This window comes from Sceloporus occidentalis, unplaced genomic scaffold, assembly GCF_023333645.1.
Source record: "Sceloporus occidentalis isolate IW3139 unplaced genomic scaffold, rSceOcc1.0.p SCAF_14, whole genome shotgun sequence".
NCBI classification, from domain to species: domain Eukaryota; kingdom Metazoa; phylum Chordata; class Lepidosauria; order Squamata; family Phrynosomatidae; genus Sceloporus; species Sceloporus occidentalis.
In genome coordinates this window covers 1,691,063-1,711,842 of record NW_028316994.1, presented here as the reverse complement: position 1 = coordinate 1,711,842, position 20,780 = coordinate 1,691,063, and the positions used below count along the sequence as shown (strand labels likewise).

The 20,780-nt window shown below is 40.8% G+C and overlaps 1 protein-coding gene across 6 annotated transcripts; it reads right to left on the bottom strand.

Moving 5' to 3' along the window:
* Positions 1-201: 201 nt before the first annotated feature.
* Positions 202-17,401, bottom strand: LOC149303488 (uncharacterized). 6 transcript variants are annotated; one of them, XM_089481281.1, is made up of 4 exons: positions 17,265-17,401; positions 6,310-7,242; positions 3,926-4,055; positions 202-1,893 (listed from the first exon to the last, which is right to left on the bottom strand). In XM_089481281.1, exons 2-4 carry the CDS (start codon positions 7,129-7,131, stop codon positions 1,403-1,405), a joined length of 1,443 nt encoding a protein of 480 aa, XP_089337407.1. In that variant the 5' UTR covers positions 7,132-7,242; positions 17,265-17,401; the 3' UTR covers positions 202-1,402. The 6 variants fall into 6 exon arrangements, with proteins under 6 accessions (XP_089337407.1, XP_089337408.1, XP_089337410.1 ...); XM_089481282.1 differs by lacking the exon at positions 17,265-17,401 and adding an exon at positions 16,750-17,038; XM_089481284.1 differs by lacking the exon at positions 17,265-17,401 and adding an exon at positions 10,927-10,999.
* Between the last annotated feature and the right edge of the window lie 3,379 nt (positions 17,402-20,780).

Sequence of the window (20,780 nt, the reverse complement as noted above, 5' to 3'; positions counted from 1 at the left end):
AGGTTTGTCATTGCCATCCACTGTCACCCAGTGGGTTACTACCTAAGAAAACAACAAAATAAAGAATTGCCATCCCCAAACTAAGTGGAACATGAGGAACTAAATATCCTTATTACAACTTTAAACCTTTTCTTTTAATGTGCAAACTACAAAAAAATAAAGCTTTAATAAAAATTTTACAAAAACAATTTTTTCTCTTTCTTTAAAAAAATCTAAAATTTACATATGCAGCTATAACTGTTGCAAAATTCCAAACATGCAGTTTTGGTATAGGAACAATGTTACAGGGGTTAAAAAACTGGTAGTGTTAGAAGGCCTTTGAAATATTTGAAATGTGTTTGACAGGCATGTACCAAAAACAAACAGGCAGAAGTCCAAAGTGCTATTTTAAGTATACCCAATGGGAATTTTGATTCCCTCTCCTTTGCACAATAAGAGCTCCCATTTCTTATGAACAAACAACTTTTGACAGTTGTCATCATTTTCAAAACAGTTTAAACCCAAGTCCAAAGTCCCCCTTTGGGTCATTCCTTTGGATTTTACCCAGGTTCTTGCTGTTTATTGTTGGACAACACAACAAAACAAAAGATTAAGAGTGTGAGTAGGGTGCAGATTCCTGACCCAAACAACTATAACAGAAAACTTGAAATGGACAACAAATACCTCTTACAGAGGCACTATTTAAAAACAACAACAACAGGAACTCAAATTTGACCGCCAGTAAGTAGATCAGTTCTTATCTATATCACAATGTCAAACATGACTTGATAAGGAGGCACTGGATTGAAGGCCTTTGAGGTGACATTCTCTCAGGGGTGGGAAATATGTGACCAGAATTTCTTGAAGCTCATCTCCCAACATCCCTTACCACTGGCTATGCTGTATGAGATTATGGGAATTGCAGTCCAATCACACCTGGAGGGCCACATGTTCTCCCCACACCAGCATAACCTGGAGGCCTGCCCCAAAATAACGGATTTTTGACCACATAATGAATGAGCAAGAGATGACTGGATAATTTATCCACTATACTGTTTTCTTGGACCATCTAATACATCTTTAGTTTAGATTCCTATGAACAACATGAAGTGAAGCTTACATTATAACTGCTCATGGTCAGAATTTGTTTTTCAACACTTGGTATTCTACTGTTTCTGAGGGAAATTTCTTGGACTTTATGCTCCCCTAAATGTTAACAAACAAAAATAAAAATAAAAATAAAATATTTAACCAAATTGAGCTGCTGAAAGCATTATTTGCTTTGATTGCATTCAAGGTAACTGCCTCATTCTCAGAAGGTGGTTCCAGCTTCTAGAAAAATGCACTGGGGTCTGAACATTTCCTAATATTCCTCTCTACATTCAAGTCAGCTACATTTTATTTCTCTCCTCAGAATTTGAAGTCAGCTGAATGATTCCCCAGTTTCAGGCATTCTCTGCTCTGTATTGTACTGTGGCCCAAAACTTTCTGAACATTCACAACACCCGGCTTTCCTCTCTTGACCCCCTAGGCTTGAATTTCGCTTTGCGTTTTTCCCACACAATGAACAACGGCTTGACTCCTCTCGCACGTGGGTTCTCATGTGGTTCACCAGGTTGAATTTGTGCAAGAATCTTTTCCCACATTCGGTACACTGGTGGGGCTTGACGCCTGTGTGCACCCTCCGGTGTCTGGTGAGCGTTGATTTCCGAGAGAAGTTCTTTCCACATTCGGGGCAGGGGAAAAGGGCTTCCTGCCTGTGAGAAGCCTGTTTGTTTGTGACTAGTGGTCTATCGGTGTTCTGCCGGGAAAACTGAGCAGGCTGAAGGCTGGGATGAAGACGGCTTTTTTGCCTCTTTGTACTTTCTTGTATTAGGAACTCTTCGTCATTTTTGGACTGGTTCTCATCACCTGCTGGATTGAAAGAAAAGTGCCAATTTTAACCACTGCAAATCCTGTTTAACCAATCAACAAGTAAAAAAAGGTGTTGTAATCATGTGCAAGGAAAGAAGCATTTTATACACAAAAGCTAAAGTTTCTGGGAGTTAGAAAGCTATCATTGCCACTACTACTACTACTACTACTCATAATTTAAAAAAAGCATTTAAAAATCAGGCTATGTGGGTATTTGAACCTTTGTTACCTATGTCCAATAATCTGACCACGATATTACACTGTCTCTTAATTCTAAACATGCTCAGAGTCTGTCCTCTTCAGTTATTTATTTATTCACATAATTTATAACTTGCACCTTTCAGGTATATTTATATTTTCAAGGTGACAGGCAAAGTCAGTTTGGGTATTCCTTATCCAGAAATCCAAAATACTTCAAAATCCAAAACTTTTTTTGAGTACTCACATGATGCTTCGAGTTTTGGAATATCTTGGATTTTGTGATACACTGTACAAGTAGTGTAATGTATATCTGTACTTTATCTGTGAAGCTGGAGAGAGATGTGAGGATCTATGGCGGGAGGCCTAGATTTGCACCAAGCACTATGCTTAGATTCCCACTAATTTACAGATCCTCATGTCTCAATCTGGCCTTACAACTACAGCACATATATGTACTACACACCACTTGTATTCCAAAATTAAAATAGATAGATAGATAGATAGATAGATAGATAGATAGATAGATAGATAGATAGATATCCCAGCTCTGATCGCACACATTTGTGGCAAGTGATATTCAACCACTAGGGATTTATGTATTTGAGGGGCAGGGAACCTTTAACATTCCAGATGACTTGGTCTATAATTCCCATCAACCTCACCAAATGCAGCCGATGTTAAAAGATGATGTGAGTTGTAGTCCAAAACATCTGGAAGGTCAAAGGCCAAAATTGATGTATTGAACCAGCTAATCTGAACTTCAATACAAAGAATTCTTATAGCAGCTTATGGTGAAGCTGTTAACAATAACTTAAGATAATAAAACAAGCTATTAAACGAACAGTAAACAATTTCATTTGCAGAAACAAATGGATGGATTGCAAAGACTTGGGAAAACAAGAACATGCTATTAGTATTTTATGAAGAATCCTCTGAAAGTGTATGTCATTTTCACAGGATCAGTGGTATAACTTGATCTACTCTTTGAGCCAGTATATGTACAGTAAGTGAAAGTGAACCACATGATGCTATGGTCATCCTGAGTATTTGCCACTCTTGAGTGCAGGTGTGTGTGTGTGTGTGTGTGTGTGTGTGTGTGTGCGTGTGTGTGTGCGTGCAGGGTAGCGGTGATACAGGCCCAAAACAGACGGGTTGAAAAATGTTGTCTGTGGTCACAATGGCACAATTGACACCATGGACATGGCAACACATGTGCCCAGCCCTGATCCAGGCTGCTGCTACGGTTTTAAACTAAACCACCAAAAGGAGCAGTATTTTACCACTTCTTTTTGGACCAGTTCTTTGGGAAAGACACAGGTCTGGGGTGGTTTCCCTCTGCATTTAAGGTGTGCATCATTTAAACACTATGTACCAAATGTGGCCAGAAACTGCATTTTTCGGCCCATCTGCTTCGGGCCACAGTATGACTGCAACAAAAACTTAATTCCTACAGAAACTCAGGATATTATGGAAAAAAGAATCTACACTCAGGTTTCACCATGACCCACTAATATTTTATGTGTAAAATGTTTTTTTTTTTTTAAAAATGGAAAAATCAATGCTTGTCTTCTATTCATGGTTCTGTTCATTTCTGCTGGACATGTGGTTTGACACAGTGTTTCCCAAACTCTGGTCTTCCAGATATTTTGGACTTCAGCTCCTAGAATTCCTTACTGTTGGTTAGGCTAGCCAAGGATTCTGGGAATTGAAATCCAAAACACTTGGAGGATCAAAGTTAGGGAAATGCTATGTTAAAAACTCATGTCTGCATACCACTTTTTCTATATTGTTCCATCTGTACACCCTGCACAAGCCCCACAAATACTCTTACCTAGTGAGGAGGGGTTTTCGTTAGCATCTTCCTTGGAATCTCTGCAGAGCACCATCTGCCTGGTATCCATTGACATTTGCTCACTTTCCGGGAAACTCACAGCTTCCTCAAATACAAATGGCCCCAGCACCTGAAACAGCAGCATAGACCCCATTCAAAACAAAGAGGACAACAATGTCAGTAATTACACAACAACAAAAACAATAGGATTCCCATTTTAACCCTTGAACAAATCAATAAGTGGAAGCTAGAAAGAAAAGAATGGGCAGAAGAGAATATACAGAGCCAGCCTAAGACATCTGGTTGCCTGAGGCTACAGGTAAGAAAACATTCCCTCCTTTGTTTTTCGGGCTATGTGGCCATGTTCTAGAAGATTTTCTTCCTGACCTTTCGCCAGCATCTGTGGCTGGCAATTCCCTCCTTTTTCTATGTCTAGAAGCTGGTTCAATTGGTATCCGAATCTTATTTCAGCACTGGCAATGAGATATTATCTTCTGCACAAGAAGAACAGAAGAGTAGTTTAAAAAAGGGTGGGATGGGGAGGAGATTTTCGAGGACAGGCTGTGTGGCATACACAAGACTGTCCTTTAACAGAGAGAAAGAGTCAATGATTTCAAAAGAAATAGCCGCCTGGGTGCCACTACTACCACCTTTCCCTGTATCTGCTTCTGTAGTTTCTGGCAATTGCCTCAATCCGTCTAACAGCAGAGCAGGTCCTGCTATTAAGCTACATGGGCTCTGGGTTTGGTTCAAATTGGGTAACTAAGGCCTGTTACAGACTGCCAAAATAAAGCTGCTTCGGGTCTCTTTGGAGGTATGCTGTTTAAATGATGCATGGGTCCTATGAATCCGGAAGCTGCACCAAAGCTGCACTCCATTTCTTAGGAATGGAGTGTGGCTTTGGTGCAACCTCTGGACTCTTAGAACCCATGCATCATTTAAATAGCATACCTCCAAAGAGACCCGAAGCAGCTTTATTTTGGCAGTCTGTAAAGACTCACAACTCATTGATTAATAACAAGCAAGGCTTGTACGATCTGAGACCCACAAAGGCCAATGCAGACCACAGTGGTCTAAATAAACTGGGTGATGTTATACCTGCCAAGTATTACAAAAATCAGGGCAAGTAAACACTCTAATTCACTCAACATGGTGGCCCAGAATTCATGTGGTCTTGGAATATGTGACCAAAACTAAGCCGCTATAGGAGTTGGCCAGATGTGTACATATTAGCTATGCCATTATTTTTTTGAAGGGGGACAGAAGGATTTTGGGAACAAAGAACCCTGTTGAATATAAATAAAAACTGATTCAGTTGCAATATTCACACAGCTGAATATTGCAGATGTTAAAATATTATTCCCATTGCTTCTTTACTTTGCCTTCTCACTACTAACAATTCTAGTTTTATTGGCAAGTCACTCACTGTAGCCACAAAAAATAAAACAATCTATACACAAAAAACAGTTCAACTCTTGATGTGAACATAACCTCAATTTTCTAACTTAAGACATGAATTTCACACCAGGGTCATTCTCAAACATGATTTTGCACATGAAACTTGTTCTGGTAGTCTCCTGCTGTGCGATCTCTGCTACACCCATCTGAATTGGCTTCACTTTCTTGAATCCTGGGTTGACTATATTCTATGGCTGCATCTGCACTGCTTTAAATGCTGTGGCTCAGTGCTATGGAATTGTGGGATCTCTAGTTTGTTGAGGCACTCTGGCAGAGAAGGCTAAATATCTCACAAAGCTACAAATCCCAGAATTCCATAGCACTGAGCCATGGCAGTTAAAGCAGTGTCAAACTGCATTATTTCTGCAGTGCAGCCTAGGACTATGAGCAGTAATGACCAGGTATAGAATTCAGCATTCTGAATCAGTTTATATTTTAAAAAGAGTGAAAACAGCAGGGGCCTTCTGTGATTTGTGCAACACTGGATTAAATCTTAGAAGTCAAAGGAAAACAGAGTAGGTTTTCCTGCCTTCAGGGAAGCATAGTTTTCTGGGTTCTGAGAGAGGCTGCTAGGGGCTCCACAAGACATCATGATTGCAAATAACTTTTTTTTAGCTATAGACATAACGATTTTTATGCAGGGGTTCTCTGAAACTTGCAAATTATTTCAGGGGTTTCTCCAGAGTAAAAAGACTGAGAAAGGCTGGCACAGAGTTTCAATGCCCATACAGCAACCAATGTGCATATTTTAAGGGTTTTATCTGTGACAATATCTTCAAACAATAATGGAGGAAATCTTTTCCTTTAAAAATAATTTAAAACCAGGATTCCTTGGGTCTCAGTGCAAGTTACTAGATTCTGCATTAGAGATTAGCAGTAAAACCACATCCCTGCAACTTCCTAGACTTATGCTAAAGTGCTCTCACCTGCTGATCCCATCGCTCACCCTCTTGCTGCTTCAGCAGGAAATGCTCTGCCAGGGTCACTGCCTGGATGCAGGTCTTTGGGCGATATTCCTGAACCCAGTCTTGCATTTCCTCTGGCAGGATGGTCAAGAACTGTTCTAGGACTAAGAGCTCCACAATCTGTTCCTTGGTGCGGCTTTCTGGCTCCAGCCAGCGATGGCAGAGCCCCCTCAACCGGGCACAGGCTTCCCGGGGTCCTTCAGCTTCTTGGTAACGGAAGTGACGGAAGTTCTGGCGCTGCCTCTCCTGGCTGACAGCATCCTCCCGCAAGATAGCAGCCTTCACTTTTCCATAATCCCCACTTTCTCTGGGATCCAAGTTATTGTAGGCCTGGAGCGCGGCTCCATTTAAGGCTGGCATGAGCCGGGTCACCCATTGTTCCTTTGGCCACTTGCAGGCTTCTGCCACATCCTCAAACGTAGCCAAGTAGGTCTCCACATCTTCTGTCAGTGTAAGCTCTGGCACCTGCAGGTTTCGCCATGCAGGCGACTGTACTGGCGTAAGGTCTGGAGTTGGTAATTCCTGACCCTGGATCTCCCAGCGCTGGGGTGTCTCCAGTCGTTCGCTCCTGGTCTGCTGCAGTTTTAGGCCTCCTCCAGCACTCCCAACCTGCACAATGCGATAGGTTTTCACAGAGCCCTCTGATACCCCCAATGAATCCGAAGCAGTTGGGTCTGGCTCCTTCTCCACTTTCACCAGGGGTTGTGCTCGCTGTTCTGGTGGAGCCGGACACTGGAGGTACTGGGCTACCATATTGCGCTTTGCTGTCATTTTCCTCCGCATTCTCAAGTTGCTTTCTGCACTTATCTGGACTTTTTTGGGGGTACAGTTTCCAATCACTAACCAGCAGAAGTTATCAGGTGAGCAAATTCCTCAACTGGTCCAGATGGCAAGCTGGAGAAGTTATAATTACACAATAAATTAGAGTATTGGAATGAGAACTGGCCTGCACAGCTCCAAGTTCCCACTAAGCTATAAAACTCACTGGGTAATACTAGGGCTGCATCCGCACTGCAGAATTAATCCTGCTTGACACCATTTTTAATGGCCATGGCTCCCTGCTATGGAATTCTGGGAACTGTAGTTTGGTGAGACATTTAACTTTCTCTGTCAGAGAGTGCTGATGCAACAAACTACAGTTCCCAGAATTCTACAGCATGGAGCCATGGCAATTAAAGTGGTGTCAAATTAAATTATTTCTGCAGTACAGATGCAGCCTAGGACAGTAATTTTCACTCACCCCTGTCTATGTTGCAGGATTGCCGTGAAAATAAAAATGGGGAAGAGATACAACATCATATTATATCACCTTGAGCTCAACGGAGAAAAACTACAAATGCAAATAATGTATTTCTTTTAAAAAATAAGCAGCACGTATCAATGTGCGAATTGTAAAAAACATCAAGTATAGTAATATTAATAGGGCTACATGCATGAATCAATTGAGTGATGATATTAATCATTGTTGGTTTGAAAACCTAGCAGTTGCTAACATCATAAAATAGATTTCTTGTCCTATAAGTGCCACTTTAGTGTAAATGAAGGAACAGATTGTAGCAGAACAGAAAATTATCATTTTAGCAGCATTGTTACAAAAAGGGGCATAATCTAATTGTAAGTGACATATATTTTAAAATTTCTTTTACGTTCAACAAGTTGGCCTGTTGTGTTCATGCCTAATAAAGAAGATGGGGTGTCTGAGGGTTAAGACTTTTACCCAAACATGAAGCAGAACAGTAGGGTTAAAAGTACACTTTCCTACTAAGCCTGTAGACTAAATGTAGCCCTTCATGCTGTACTACACCTGCCAGCATTCCCCCTTATTAGCTATGCTGGCTAGGGCTGATGGGTCTTGTGCAACAACATATGGAGGGCCATGTTTTGCTCACTCTGTATACTTAAGACTAAAATATACTTAAAGTATACTGTATACTTAGACTAAGCAGGACTTATTTCCAAGTAAACACATCAGATAGCATTAAGCTATGACACTTGTTCTTTAGCATCAGAAAAATCAATTATCCTCCAGATTTGAACTCTCGGTTTTTAGGGTCTTTCCAGCATACATCATACAGTACTTTGATTAAACATGTCTCTGACAAAAGACATAACAAAGGACTTATTTCTGGATAATCCAGTCATCATTCTTGGATTGTTATGACGCATGCAACTCTCTCCTGCTCCTCTTCTTTAATTGTTGGCTTCCCTGTCACTGTTAAATGTAATAACAAGAAGAAATATGTTTTTGTAATTAAAGGTGAAGCCCGTAGGGCCAAACTAAACTTGACATTGGAAGCCTGTGAACAATCTGCCAACATCAGGTTGGGGAAAAAGGAAACCCAGTCAGGGAAGGGATAAAAAAGAGACAGAGTAACTCTACACTTGATCTGACTGAAGGAGAAAGGAAGGGGCTTTTTGACCATTTTCAAACAGGTCATTTTTTGGGGGGGTGCAAAACATCTTCTGCAAACTGTTTAAAAAAATTTCCCATGGATGGAACAGCGGCTGAGGGGAGCATTATATCTGGGAGAACAATTGATGGGGACACAGTTAATATACTGCTCTTCCTCCTGTTGCTCTAATTCGATCCTCAAACTCTGGTCCTCCAGATGTTTTTGGACTTCAACTCCCCAAAGCCTCAGCTATCTTGGCCAATGGTCTGTGGTTCTGGGAGCTGAAGTCCAAAACATCTGGAAGGCCAGAGTTTGGGAATCACTGCATGACAGTCTAACTCAGTGGTTCTCAACCTTCCTAATGCCGTGACCCTTTAATACAGTTCCTCATGTTGTGGTGACTCCCAACCATAAAAGAGGTGGCATCTTGGTTCCTAAGATCAACGGAAATATGTGTTTTCCGATGGTCTTAGGTGACCCCTGTGAAAGGGTGGTTCAACCCCCACAGGGGCTGTGACTCACAGGTTGAGAACCGCTGGTCTAACTAAATCTGGGATTGGCAGCCTTGTTTGGACATCATACTTAATTTGACCTGGCACTATGGTCCTCCTGATGTTTTTGAACTGCACCTCCCATAAAACCTCACCTTTGGCTATACTGGTTGGTGCTAGTGGAAAGTTGTAGGACCAGGTGAAAGCCATCTGGAAGGCCAGTAGAGAAAGTAGTTAGGAACATGAACCTTTTCTCATTGTCTTGCTCATAATTCTAGAATGTGGGGTCATCTTCTACATCAGGCCTGCACAACCTGGCAGTAGGTAGGGGCCAAAATTAAAATAGGCTGAACTTCTTTGGGCCGCAAATTGGTTTTAATCAATCAATCAATCAAAATATAATTAATATTAATTCTATCCTCCCCCTCCTCTGCCCAGGCTTTTTCTCAGGAGGAAGCCAAGCAGCAGAGAAGCTTGAAGGGCGAGCGTTTGCTCCTTATCTGTCTCTGCCGCTTGGCCTTCTCAAGAGAAAGCCTTGCAGGGCGAGTGTTTGCCCATCCTCCTTGACATGGCCCTTTCCTCAGTTGGAGGCCGAGTGGCAGAGAAGCCCCGAAGTCGTTCCACATCCTTGCGGGCCGCCCAAAATCCTTTAGCAGGCTGCATATGGCCCCCAGATCATATGTTGTGCGGGCCTGTTTGAAATGGTCCAACAGATCTATGGGTTCCCCAACTTGGTGCCTTCCAGTTCTGTTAGGGTTACAACTTCCATCATAGCCACTGGCTAGTGGATTTTGGGAACTATAGTTCAACACATCTGGAAGGACCCAAATTGGGGAGGCTTGTTGTTAACTGCTATGAAGTCGGCTTCAACGAATGGCGACCCTATGAATGAGAGCCAGAGGGAGGATTCAAACCCTGGTCCAGAGTCGTAGAAGATTTTCACATGACATCGTTATATCGTTCCTTTATCGTTCCAAAGTGTAGTGGAATCGTCATAACAGATAGACGATTCCAAAAGATTTTCACATGAGGCTGTTAGTGTTCTTAAAACGTTGATATTTCAGAATTCAGCAATAAATGATTACAAAACGATTTCAAAACAGTTGAATTGCTCAATTCTGATATATCAACATTTTAAGAACATTAACAGCCTCATGTGAAAATCTTTTGGAATCGTCTGTCTGTTATGACGATTCCGCTACACTTTGGGACGATAAAGGAACGATATAACGATGTTGTGTGAAAATCTTCACAGTCCAATGCTCACAGAGACCCATGTTGAAATCTGTGCTCAGCTATGGAAATCCTCTGGGTAACGTAAGGCACGTTCATGCTCTCTCAGCCTCAGAGTATGGCAGACTTTCTCTAAATCTTGCCAAGATATCCTCCCATAGTGTTGCCTTAAGGTCTCCAACAGTTGGAAACAACAATAACAACACAATACTTTCAATTGTTTTCTAGTAAAACCTACCCATGACTTGACTAGCCATTAAATAATGTCATGATTTATTTATTATCTAGAAGACATTGTTAGAAGGAAAACAAACCAGTCACATCTTTTCCAGATTAGATTTTTTATCATTTTTGTCTGCCTCACAACAAAATATTTTTCCTTATAGCCTGAGGCAATGGTCAGTAGGTCAAAAGCCGTTGTGTTGGTTGTGATGTAATCTAGTCAACTTTAGAAAACCTACCCTTTCCAACACCGTAATTCAAATCTGGCAAGTATAAATTCTCTTTTCAAATCAACCTAATCATCATTTCTCCATAGATAATCCTGCACATTGGTTCAGACTCAAGTAGATTATTGTCATTGGACAATCTTGAGCATCCCAAAAGAGGAAAGGCTTAAGAGTACAATAGGAAATAGGATTACACAGAAATTAATTCCTATTGATAGGTGAGATGCAGGATTGCAATTTGAGTGAATAAATTATAGACCCATTATTATGTTATACAGAACCTAAATTTAAAGTCTTCCGACAGAAGTAGGTCTTTGAAAGCCTACACATCTTTAGTAGGAAAACTATGGCCTGTTACAGACAGTCAAAATAAAGCTGCTTCGAGTCACAGTGGAGGTATGGTATTTGAATGATGCATGCGTCCTAAGAGTCCAGAAGTCGCACCAAAACCACGCTCCAGCCCTAAGGACTGGAACGTGGCTTTGGTGTGGCTTCTGGACTCTTAGGATGCATGCATCATTGAAACACCATACCTCCACTGTGACTCGAAGCAGCTTTATTTTGGCTGTCTGTAACAGGCCTATGTCTTGGTCTCAAGATTTTAACCTGATCTTCTTTGTGCTGAATAACATATTTTTATTTAGCTTGAAAGATTTAACCAATCTTTAAAGACTGGTAATACATTTTCATAGAGAAGACTCTGTTCTCAAGTGAAAATACAATGCTGAAGTTGATGTTTGCATTCCTACAATGCTCTTTAGTGCATTGAGGTAGTGACTGAGGAGGATTGTGTTTGTGTTTGTTTTTAGCATGCTATTATATTATTTTAGTATTTTATAGTGTGGTGTTTTATCATTTGCTTTTTATTGTATACATTCTGATGTACTGCTCTTTTGTGGAAAGGGTATTATAAATAATTGTTATTATTAATATTTAATAGTTATAGTCCTTTCTTCCAATTTGGAAGTTACTTTATGGAATACAATCCCCCAAATCCCCAGTGTGTAAGGTAAAACTATGAGTTATTCCTGTAAAACTTGAAGACTTCAGATCCTGGAGCATACAACATTTGGAAGCTGGACTTGTTTCCTGCACCTTTAACTCTAGGCAAAGAAAAGGTGTCGAGTCCTATATATCTGTTGGACCAACACATTACTTTTAAAAAGAAAGCCCTACATGATCAAGTGAACGGGACACATAAGAAGTAAACCAGATTGATGTCAAGGATACAAAAAAAAAAAGGGGGGGGGGCACAGTTTGGAAAGGACAAAAACAAATAAAGAAAAATGAACACTCTTACAAGCCTTTTCCCTCATACATGGTGATGCTCAGATCAGCCAAGAAATGTAGGATTGGTCCAGGGTTTAGCGGTTTGCACATTTCCAAATCAACCAAAGTGCTCTCCACTTCTCCACTGTCGTTGTCAATAAATTTCAGATGAGTAAGGTCTTACTTGCCGCCTCTAGCCTTACCAAACTTGACTTTTTGGAATCTGATGTTCTCTCCTTTCCCCCTTACCTTGATCAACAGAGCTATGCAACTGACTAAGCCTCATTGCACCATGTTGTCTTAGGCCATTTTGTACTTCCCAAGCATAGAACATCTGTAAGAAGATATGAACGCAGCCAAAAGCTCACCCCCCAGGAGACAACACTGTCTCCACAAAAAGAAAGTCCATCAACCCACTAGCCAGACAGCTTGGCTCCTTTCTCTTTCAAATCCCTGCTCAATAAGTCTTAATAAATATATGCATGATATTATTGGTTCACACAGTGCTTAATTTCTGCAAACACAGGCTGTACCAGGGCTGATACTTTTCAAAGGTTTTTTAAATCAGTAGGCATGCTTCCTATTTTGAAACATCGACATGGGGTGATTTAAAAAACTGGAATAAAACATTATGTCTAACTGCAATTCCGTGCCTTTAATAGTGGCAAAAAGGCAGAGATCCAGCAATGGAGTTTTTCCTCTGTTAGAGATGCAACGGGTAGAAATCTGAACCAACTGATTTATTACTAAGATTAGTTTTATAGTTATTGTTTTTGTAGTTTATTTATATAGCGCCATTGATGCCCATGGCACTTTACAACAGAATAAAATATTTACAACTTCTTCAATATTACATTCTAAAATACAATACTAGAATACAATATTTAAAATGCAATAGTAAAATACAGTATTAAACTACAATGCAAAAATAAATAAAATAAAAATGCTACAGATAGGCACAAAATACTGAATAAATATAGATTTCTGCCTGCCATGCTGTTCTTAAAGTATCACTGCGTCCAATGAGCTTTACTTTCTAGTAGAAATGCTTAGAATTACAGCCTGAATTTATTATCTCAAGCAAGCCAACGAATGGCAGGTTCTGTAGGCTATATTTCAGAGGAGGGAACTGGCAAAACCACCTCTGAGTATTCCTTGCCTAAGGAAAACCCTACAAAATTCATATGGTGGTCATACACATACAAATTAAGTGTATGTATCCAACAAGCACACTGTACTTCATACAAATGACTTAAGCCACTCGGTATAAACCTGCGGTCTAGTCAGTTAATAATAATAAATAAAATAAAACTTTATTTTTATCCCGCCTCTGTGTCAATGACAATTGAGGCAGTTTACAAGTTAAAATTACATATAATCCCATGTCTCAGCATCCCACCCTCCCCTAAAACATCAATTAAACAATTATAATTTAATTCAGTCTAGTCAGTTACTAGACTGTAACTTTACTAGACTGTGACAGTTACTACTATTAAACAATTATAATTTAAAATCAGTCTAGTCAGTTACTTGGCAATGCAAAGGGATTTTGTAGCACTGTTGAAAGAAATTCATAGGAAATTGTGTAGCTTCAAGTTATTTCTGATTTATGGTGACTCTATAGTAAACTTGTCATGGGGGTTTCTTGGCAATGTTTGTTCAGGTGTGTGTGCCATTGTCTTCCTCTAAGGCTGAGAGAGTGTGACTTGCCCAAGGCCAACCAGTCGGTTTTTATGCCCTAGTGTATATTCAAACCCTGGTCTCCAGAGTCAAAGCTTCCAGTACCAACTTCTTTCTATTAGGCCACTGCCATACTGCAGAAATAAAGCAGTTCAAGACTGTTTTAACTTGTATGGCTCAATGCTATGGATTTCTGGGATTTGCAGTTTGGTGGGGACAGGGAAGGCTAAATATCTCACAAAACTACAAATCCTAAGATTCCACAGCATTAAATCACGGCTGTTGCAGTCATGTCTAATTGCTTTATTTCTGCAATATGAATACACCCTCAGTTTCAAAGGTGCTACCTTTGCATAACGAACTAAATGAACACCGTCACGTTTTTGAAGTCTAGTTACTTGGAATGTATTTCCTCACAAAATCAGGATATGAGATGTCAATACCCCCATGTAAAATCTCGAAATTTATGTATTAAAACATGCAGGCACAAAACCCACAACCTGGGTTACTTGCAAAGTTCAGGACCAAGGTGAGAAACACAAAGCCTCAGAGATGTTTTTTGTGAGTTTTTTGGGCTATGAGGCCATGTTCTAGAAAAGTTTATTCCCAGCGTTTCGCCAGCAGTTTGCCAGCCACAGCTGCTGGGAAACATCGGGAATAAACTCTTCTAGAACACGGCCTCATAGCCCAAAAAACCACAAAAAACTATGGTTGCTGGCCCTGAAAGCCTTCAATTTCTCACAAATGTTGTTAAAATACATCTCCCACCAGTGCTACCCAGTATAGACAATGGTGAGGGATGATGGGAGGTGCAATACACAAACAACTAAGCGGGCACTGGTTCCTCATCTCTGGTTCGGAGCGACCAGAGACAAAAATGGACTGGTTATGTGTGCCAGTTTAAAGCCTATGAATGGGGATTTTGTTTTGTCCCAAGAAATGTCAGGAAAGCAACAAGATTTGCAAGATTATGTCTTCTCCAAATATATACACTCGTCCCTCTACATTCGCTGGGGTTAGGGACACAAGACCCCCCTGAATGTGGAGAGGGATGCAAATAACAAACACTATGTTTTTACTGGAGAGCACACCTCTCTAGGAATCTCTAGGTCCTCCAGTGCGACTCTGTGGTCAACATCTGCCAGACATTGACCATAGATTTGCGCTGGAGGAGCTGCAAAGGCCTAGTGGAGCGCTCTCTCCAGGAATCTCTAGGCCCTTCAGTGTGACTTTTGGTTAAAGTTGACCATAGAGTTGCGCTGGAGGACCCAGATACTTCTAGAGAGAACATATTAATAAAATCTGTGAATAATCAAATCTGCAAAAGTCAAAGGCACAAATGTGGGTGGACGAGTGTATTAATCTTCCAGGCGTTCATGGACTGCAGCACCTAGCATTCCTCGTCTGATCTGCACTCCTGAATTAATACCACAATTGTAGATGCATTTGCTTGGGAATGAAGTCTGGGCTAAATGAATAAGTAAAGAAGCATGACAGCCAATGTGGTGTAGTGGTCTGAGCACTGGACTATGACTAAGGCCTGTTACAGACTGCCAAAATAAAGCTGCTTCAGGTCTCTTTGGAGGTATGCTGTTTAAATGATGCATGCATCCTAAGAATCCGGAAGCTGCGCCAAAGCTGCACTCCAGTGCTTAGGAATGGAGTGTGGCTTTGGCGTGACTTCTGGACTCTTAGGATGCATGCATCATTTAAACAGCATACCTCCAAAGAGACCCAAAGCAGCTTTATTTTGGCAGTCTGTAACAGGCCTAAGAGACTGAGGTTCGAATTCCTGTTCAGCCACGGAAACCCACTAGTGGACCTTGGGCAAGTCACACTCTCTCAGCCTCAGAGGATGACAATGGCAACCCCCCTTTTCTTGCCAAGAAAACCCCATGATAGGGTCTTAGGGTTGCCATAAGTTGCAAATGACTTGTGGACAAACCACCACCACAACCTTTTTTTAACTTAAACATTGTTTTTGTTATTTGAAAAACTTTATATGCTTTTGCATTTAATGCTTTTGCATTTAAAAAAAACTTGTGCTATTTTTAAATTTTTTGTTAGCCGCCTTGAGACCTTAATCAGGAGAAAGGTGGGCAGTATATATATTTTTAAAAATCAGTAATAAAAATAACTAACTAAAATTACAGAGACTATAGAATAACATTTCAAACCCTCTCCTTTGAAAGAAAGGGATGAGGGGGGGTTGAAATATTTATTCAGCAGTCTCTAATTTTACCAACCAAACCTTCTCTCTCTGCAGTTCTCCATTTATCCAATTTTGGGGACTGATCTGAAAACTTCCCCAAAATGATTTTCAAAATTTAAGCGGAGGTGACCCACAAACATACACAGACACATATTGGTGCCATGCATTTATTTGAAGCCAATAAGCATCCCCATGTTTCCAGCATGGTGCAATGGTTTTGGGCCCTGGACCAGGGTTCGAATCCTGACTCAGCCATGGAGTCTCATTGGGTGACCTGGGCCAAGTCACACTCTCTCAGCCTCAGAGGATGGCCATGGCAAACCCCCTCTGAAGAAGCCTGCCAAGAAAACCCTGGGATAGGTTTGCTTTAGGACTGCCATAAGTCAGAAAAGATTTAGAAGGGAAAGAATGGATATAAAAAGGATAATAATGGATTTTTATTTAAAGTAACATTTATGTTGACTGTTTACATAGATTCATGTTGAAATGGATCCATTTTACTTAAAAACATGGACTTAGATGACATATGCTTTTATAAGAAAATATGTTCTTGAATGTTAATAAAACTAATGATTAATAAAGTTTTTAAAATTAAAAAAGAAACTATTTGGAAGGCACACAACAACAACAACCCCAAGATTTTCTATTCTCCTGCAGCCAGGTTATTTTCTCACCAGGGTGACCAGATGTCCTCCTTTTCCAGGACATGTCCTACATTTCAACGTCCTGCCCAAGAAGAATCCCAAAGAGTCCTCCACTTTGAGCATTTAGGGTCCAAAACACACTGCATAAGTAACCAGGTTTGAGACTGCTTTAACTGCCTTGGCTCAGTGCTAGGGAATCCTGGGAATGGTAGTTTATTGTGGTACCAGGCAGAGAAGGCTCAATGTCTCTCAAAACTACAATTCCCAGAGTTCCCTAGCATTGAGCCAGAGCAGTTAAAGCAACCTCAAAGTGGATGCTTTCTTTCTGCAGTGTGTTTGTTCTGCAGAAGTGCAAGCTTCCAGGTGACACAGAACTCTTCTTCAGTCAAGCCAGTTTAGTGCTTCCCTGCTCCCTAATACTTTTGGGAGCAAGCAGATCCTGGCAAGGGAGAAAGGATCAAGGGCAAGACCAGGCTTCCTTTGCAGCAGCCTAAAGATCAGGAATATTTTTTGCAAGGGATGGAGAGGAAAAGGGAGGACTGTACCTTTGCTGAACCTTGGCTGTGCAATGGGGGACTTCTTGGGCTTTGCACTGAGACACCTCCCTTGCAATGCAATGCAAACATGCAATGCAACCTCTGGGCTTAGCAATCGTGCAAATGCAACTGCAGCTTCTTCTCCTTCAGCTATTTATTTTTTGCTGCTGGTGAATTTCCAAAAAATAATATAATATATATATATATAAAAAGAGAAAGAGAGGTGCCGGGGCTTAAAGCTGCCCGGAAACCACCTCCCTCTGACCCGGGAAGTCCTTCCCCCTTGTGATCCCAGATGTTTGGGAAATGGGAGCAAAAAAAGGGACTCTGGCAACACACAAAAAAGGTACTCTGCCTATGCTCAGGGGCACTTTCTTGTTAAGCCTTCCTCTCCTTCTGGGGGCTTTGCAAGGGTGCACTGTTTCTCTTTGAGCAGAAAAAAATAATATGCACATAGTAAGAACTCCAGGGATTGCTTTTGTTGCAAAGAAGAAAAAGGCGCCAGCAAAAGGAGAAAGGGTTAATCTTGGACAAAGCAGGGCCTGAAAGGGTTAACTGAAGCAGAGGCTTCCGGGTCCTAAAGCCACCCGGGTTTGGAGGCAAAGACTTCCTCTTGTTTGGGGAGCAAGGTTGCATTTCAAAGGGTGAGTCAAAACAAAAAATATAAGGGTTTCTGTATGGAACTGCAGCACCCCAAGGCCCACCATTGGGGCTTAGCTTGCAGGAAAGCCATTGCAGTGAAACCAAGGCAAAGGGGTTTTTTCTTGCAACACCTTTTTGAGACTTTGTTGCAGCAGCTTCCCTAAGGATGCAAATGCACATTTCCTACTTGCAACTTCTTGCAACAATTGGAGGGGTGTCAATTTTGGGGGTTAAATTTTTTGGACTAAAATTTCTAGACTGATACATGAGTATATACATTAAATAAATGAAAGGAGTGATAATGGACAAGCAGCTCTAAAGGGACCAGCAAAGGCGAGCCAGGATCAAACTCCTTAGTATTGTTGTGTTGTTCAGAAATGTTATTTATTTATGTATTATAAGGTAAAGGGGCCTTTTGAGACTAACTGAAAGAAAGACATCCTTGTTGAGATGAAAATGGACTTTAAATTTCCTGGACTTTGAAAAATCTCCCTATTGCCACATGGCCAGAAGGAGGAGGGGGCAGCCTGCCAGAGTTACCCTCCTCATACCATCTTAACTAAGGACAGAAACAACACAATGCAGGCATCTTACTAACATCTCCAATTTCTCTCCTGTTTGGTTTGGAACACCTTGCTGGATGAAGAAGCCAGTGGAGTTTCGAAAACTTGGGACAAGTATATTGTGCATTTCGGTTGACCAATCAAGGTATCACTGTTTGGTGGGTTTTTGTTGGGAGCATGAGCTTTCCTAGGCTTGATGCATCTGAGGAAGGAGGATGCTCAAACTGAGCAAAGCTCAGCCTACCAACTTCTTTCTTTCAAAGACAGTGTTGCAGATTTCTCAAGTCTAAGAAATGTTGCACACTTCTGATTTTGTCTAATGCAGGCTTTTAGGCGCCTTTATGATAAAGAGAGAGGCCATGCAGATGTTACTCAGACCCCTTTTAGCATTCCTGCTCAAAACACTCTTTTAGCCTTGTTTTCATCTCCAAATACTTCCACCATTAATACATTGGCTATATGTTTGAATACTGTATATGGAATATCTCTAAAGATTAATTTTATTTCTTTATGCCTACTTCAACATAGCCATGTTAATCTGTAAAATCAGTATGCAAAGGGATCTTGTGGCACCTTTGAGACTAACTGAAAGAAAGAAATGAGTAGCATGAGATTTCATAAATAGGCTGAAATCTATTTATGCTGCCAACTTCTTTCTTTTGGTTAGTCTTAAAGGTGCTACAAGATCTTCCTACTTCTTTCTTTCAGTTAGTCTCAAAGGTGCTACAAGATCTTCCTACTTCTTTCTTTCAGTTAGTCTCAAAGGTGCTACAAGATCCTTTCACACACCTCTTTCTTTCACTTAGGCCTAAAACACACAGCAGAAATCATCTAGTATGAGACCACTTTCACTGCCCTGGCTCTTCTTGGGAATGTTGAGAGTTGTAGTTTATTGTGGCACCAGAGCTCTCTGACAAAGAAGGCTAAATGTATCACAAACCTACAATTCCCAGAATTCCAAAGCATTCAGCCAGGGCAGTTAAAGTCGTCTCAAACTGGGTTATTTCTGCAGTGTGTTTTGGACCTTACAAGCTCTCTTTACATCCCTTATTGTTTAAGTTAGTCTCAAGGGTACTACTAAATCCCTATTAGGTGTTTGATCACCTGGTGTGGACATCCTTGGTCCGTCTCTTTGCAGGATCAGCCGGCCTGGTCTGGATGAGTGAGACATTTTCATAGATATTGTGAGCTGGGATCTCACCACTTACCAGTCCTTGAGTAAAAATCTTTGTTGGCCTGTGACTGTGACTTGCTTAATGCTGTTATTGTGAAAATGAGCAATGAGATACAAGTAATTTAAATATAATTAAAAACTGCTGTGTAGATCTGAGGTAGCAGCAGGAGAATTCCTTCTGAAATCCAACCACTTTCAGCTGTATGAAACTCACCAGGCTGTTGTAGGTAAATCATTTTACAGGACTATTAAGGATATAAAATTCTGCTTTTAATGGTTTGGAAGGAAACTAGGATGAAAACAATATAAAATAATGTACATCTAAATCTGTTAGGGAAGCTTTGGATCCAGAATGACACTGCTTTAACTGCCATGGCTCAGTGCTATGGAATTCTGGGATTTATAGTTTTGTAAGCTATTTGGCCTTCCCTGTCAGATAGGTCTGATGCCACAACAAACTACAAATCCCAAGATTACATAGCACTGAGCCATGGCAGTTAAAGTGGTGTCAAGCTGCATTATTTCTGCATTGTGGATGCATCCTTTTACTCTAGACAGTTTTCACAGACTATCACCATTAGCCATGCTTGCTCCAGGTGGCGGGGAGGCTAATGGAAATTATAAATCAAAACATCTGGAGGGCGAAATCTTTCCCACACCTTTCTTAAAAGGTGCTGCCTCCCTTGAGCTTCTAGAGATGGAGTAGGTTAAAAATTTGCACAAATAAATTGATTAGAAGGGGGAATTTTGACAGCCACATCTTCTCTTGGCATAGCCCTGGAGTAAGGAAGAAACTGAACTTCTCTGTTTGAAGGTCATGGAAGCTGTAACCTGTTTTTCATTCTGGCAAGATTAAAATTTGAAGTCTGTTTGCTATGCTTGAGATGATAGTGATGGAGCAGAAGATGTGAACATGACAATGAATATTTCCACAATTTGTTTATATTTCTCTTATTTTCTTTGACAGAAAAAATATTGGATTTCCCAGTCATTGTATACCTACTGTCCCTGTGTACCTGCTGTACTACATGAGAATGCTGGATGTGTAAAGACTCAAAATCTTGTCCTTGAGTTCTCAAAGGGTGACCCAGCATTGCTACACCCTGGTTTGGAAGGGGACCTGTGAATCTGGGTTTGAAAGTTCAT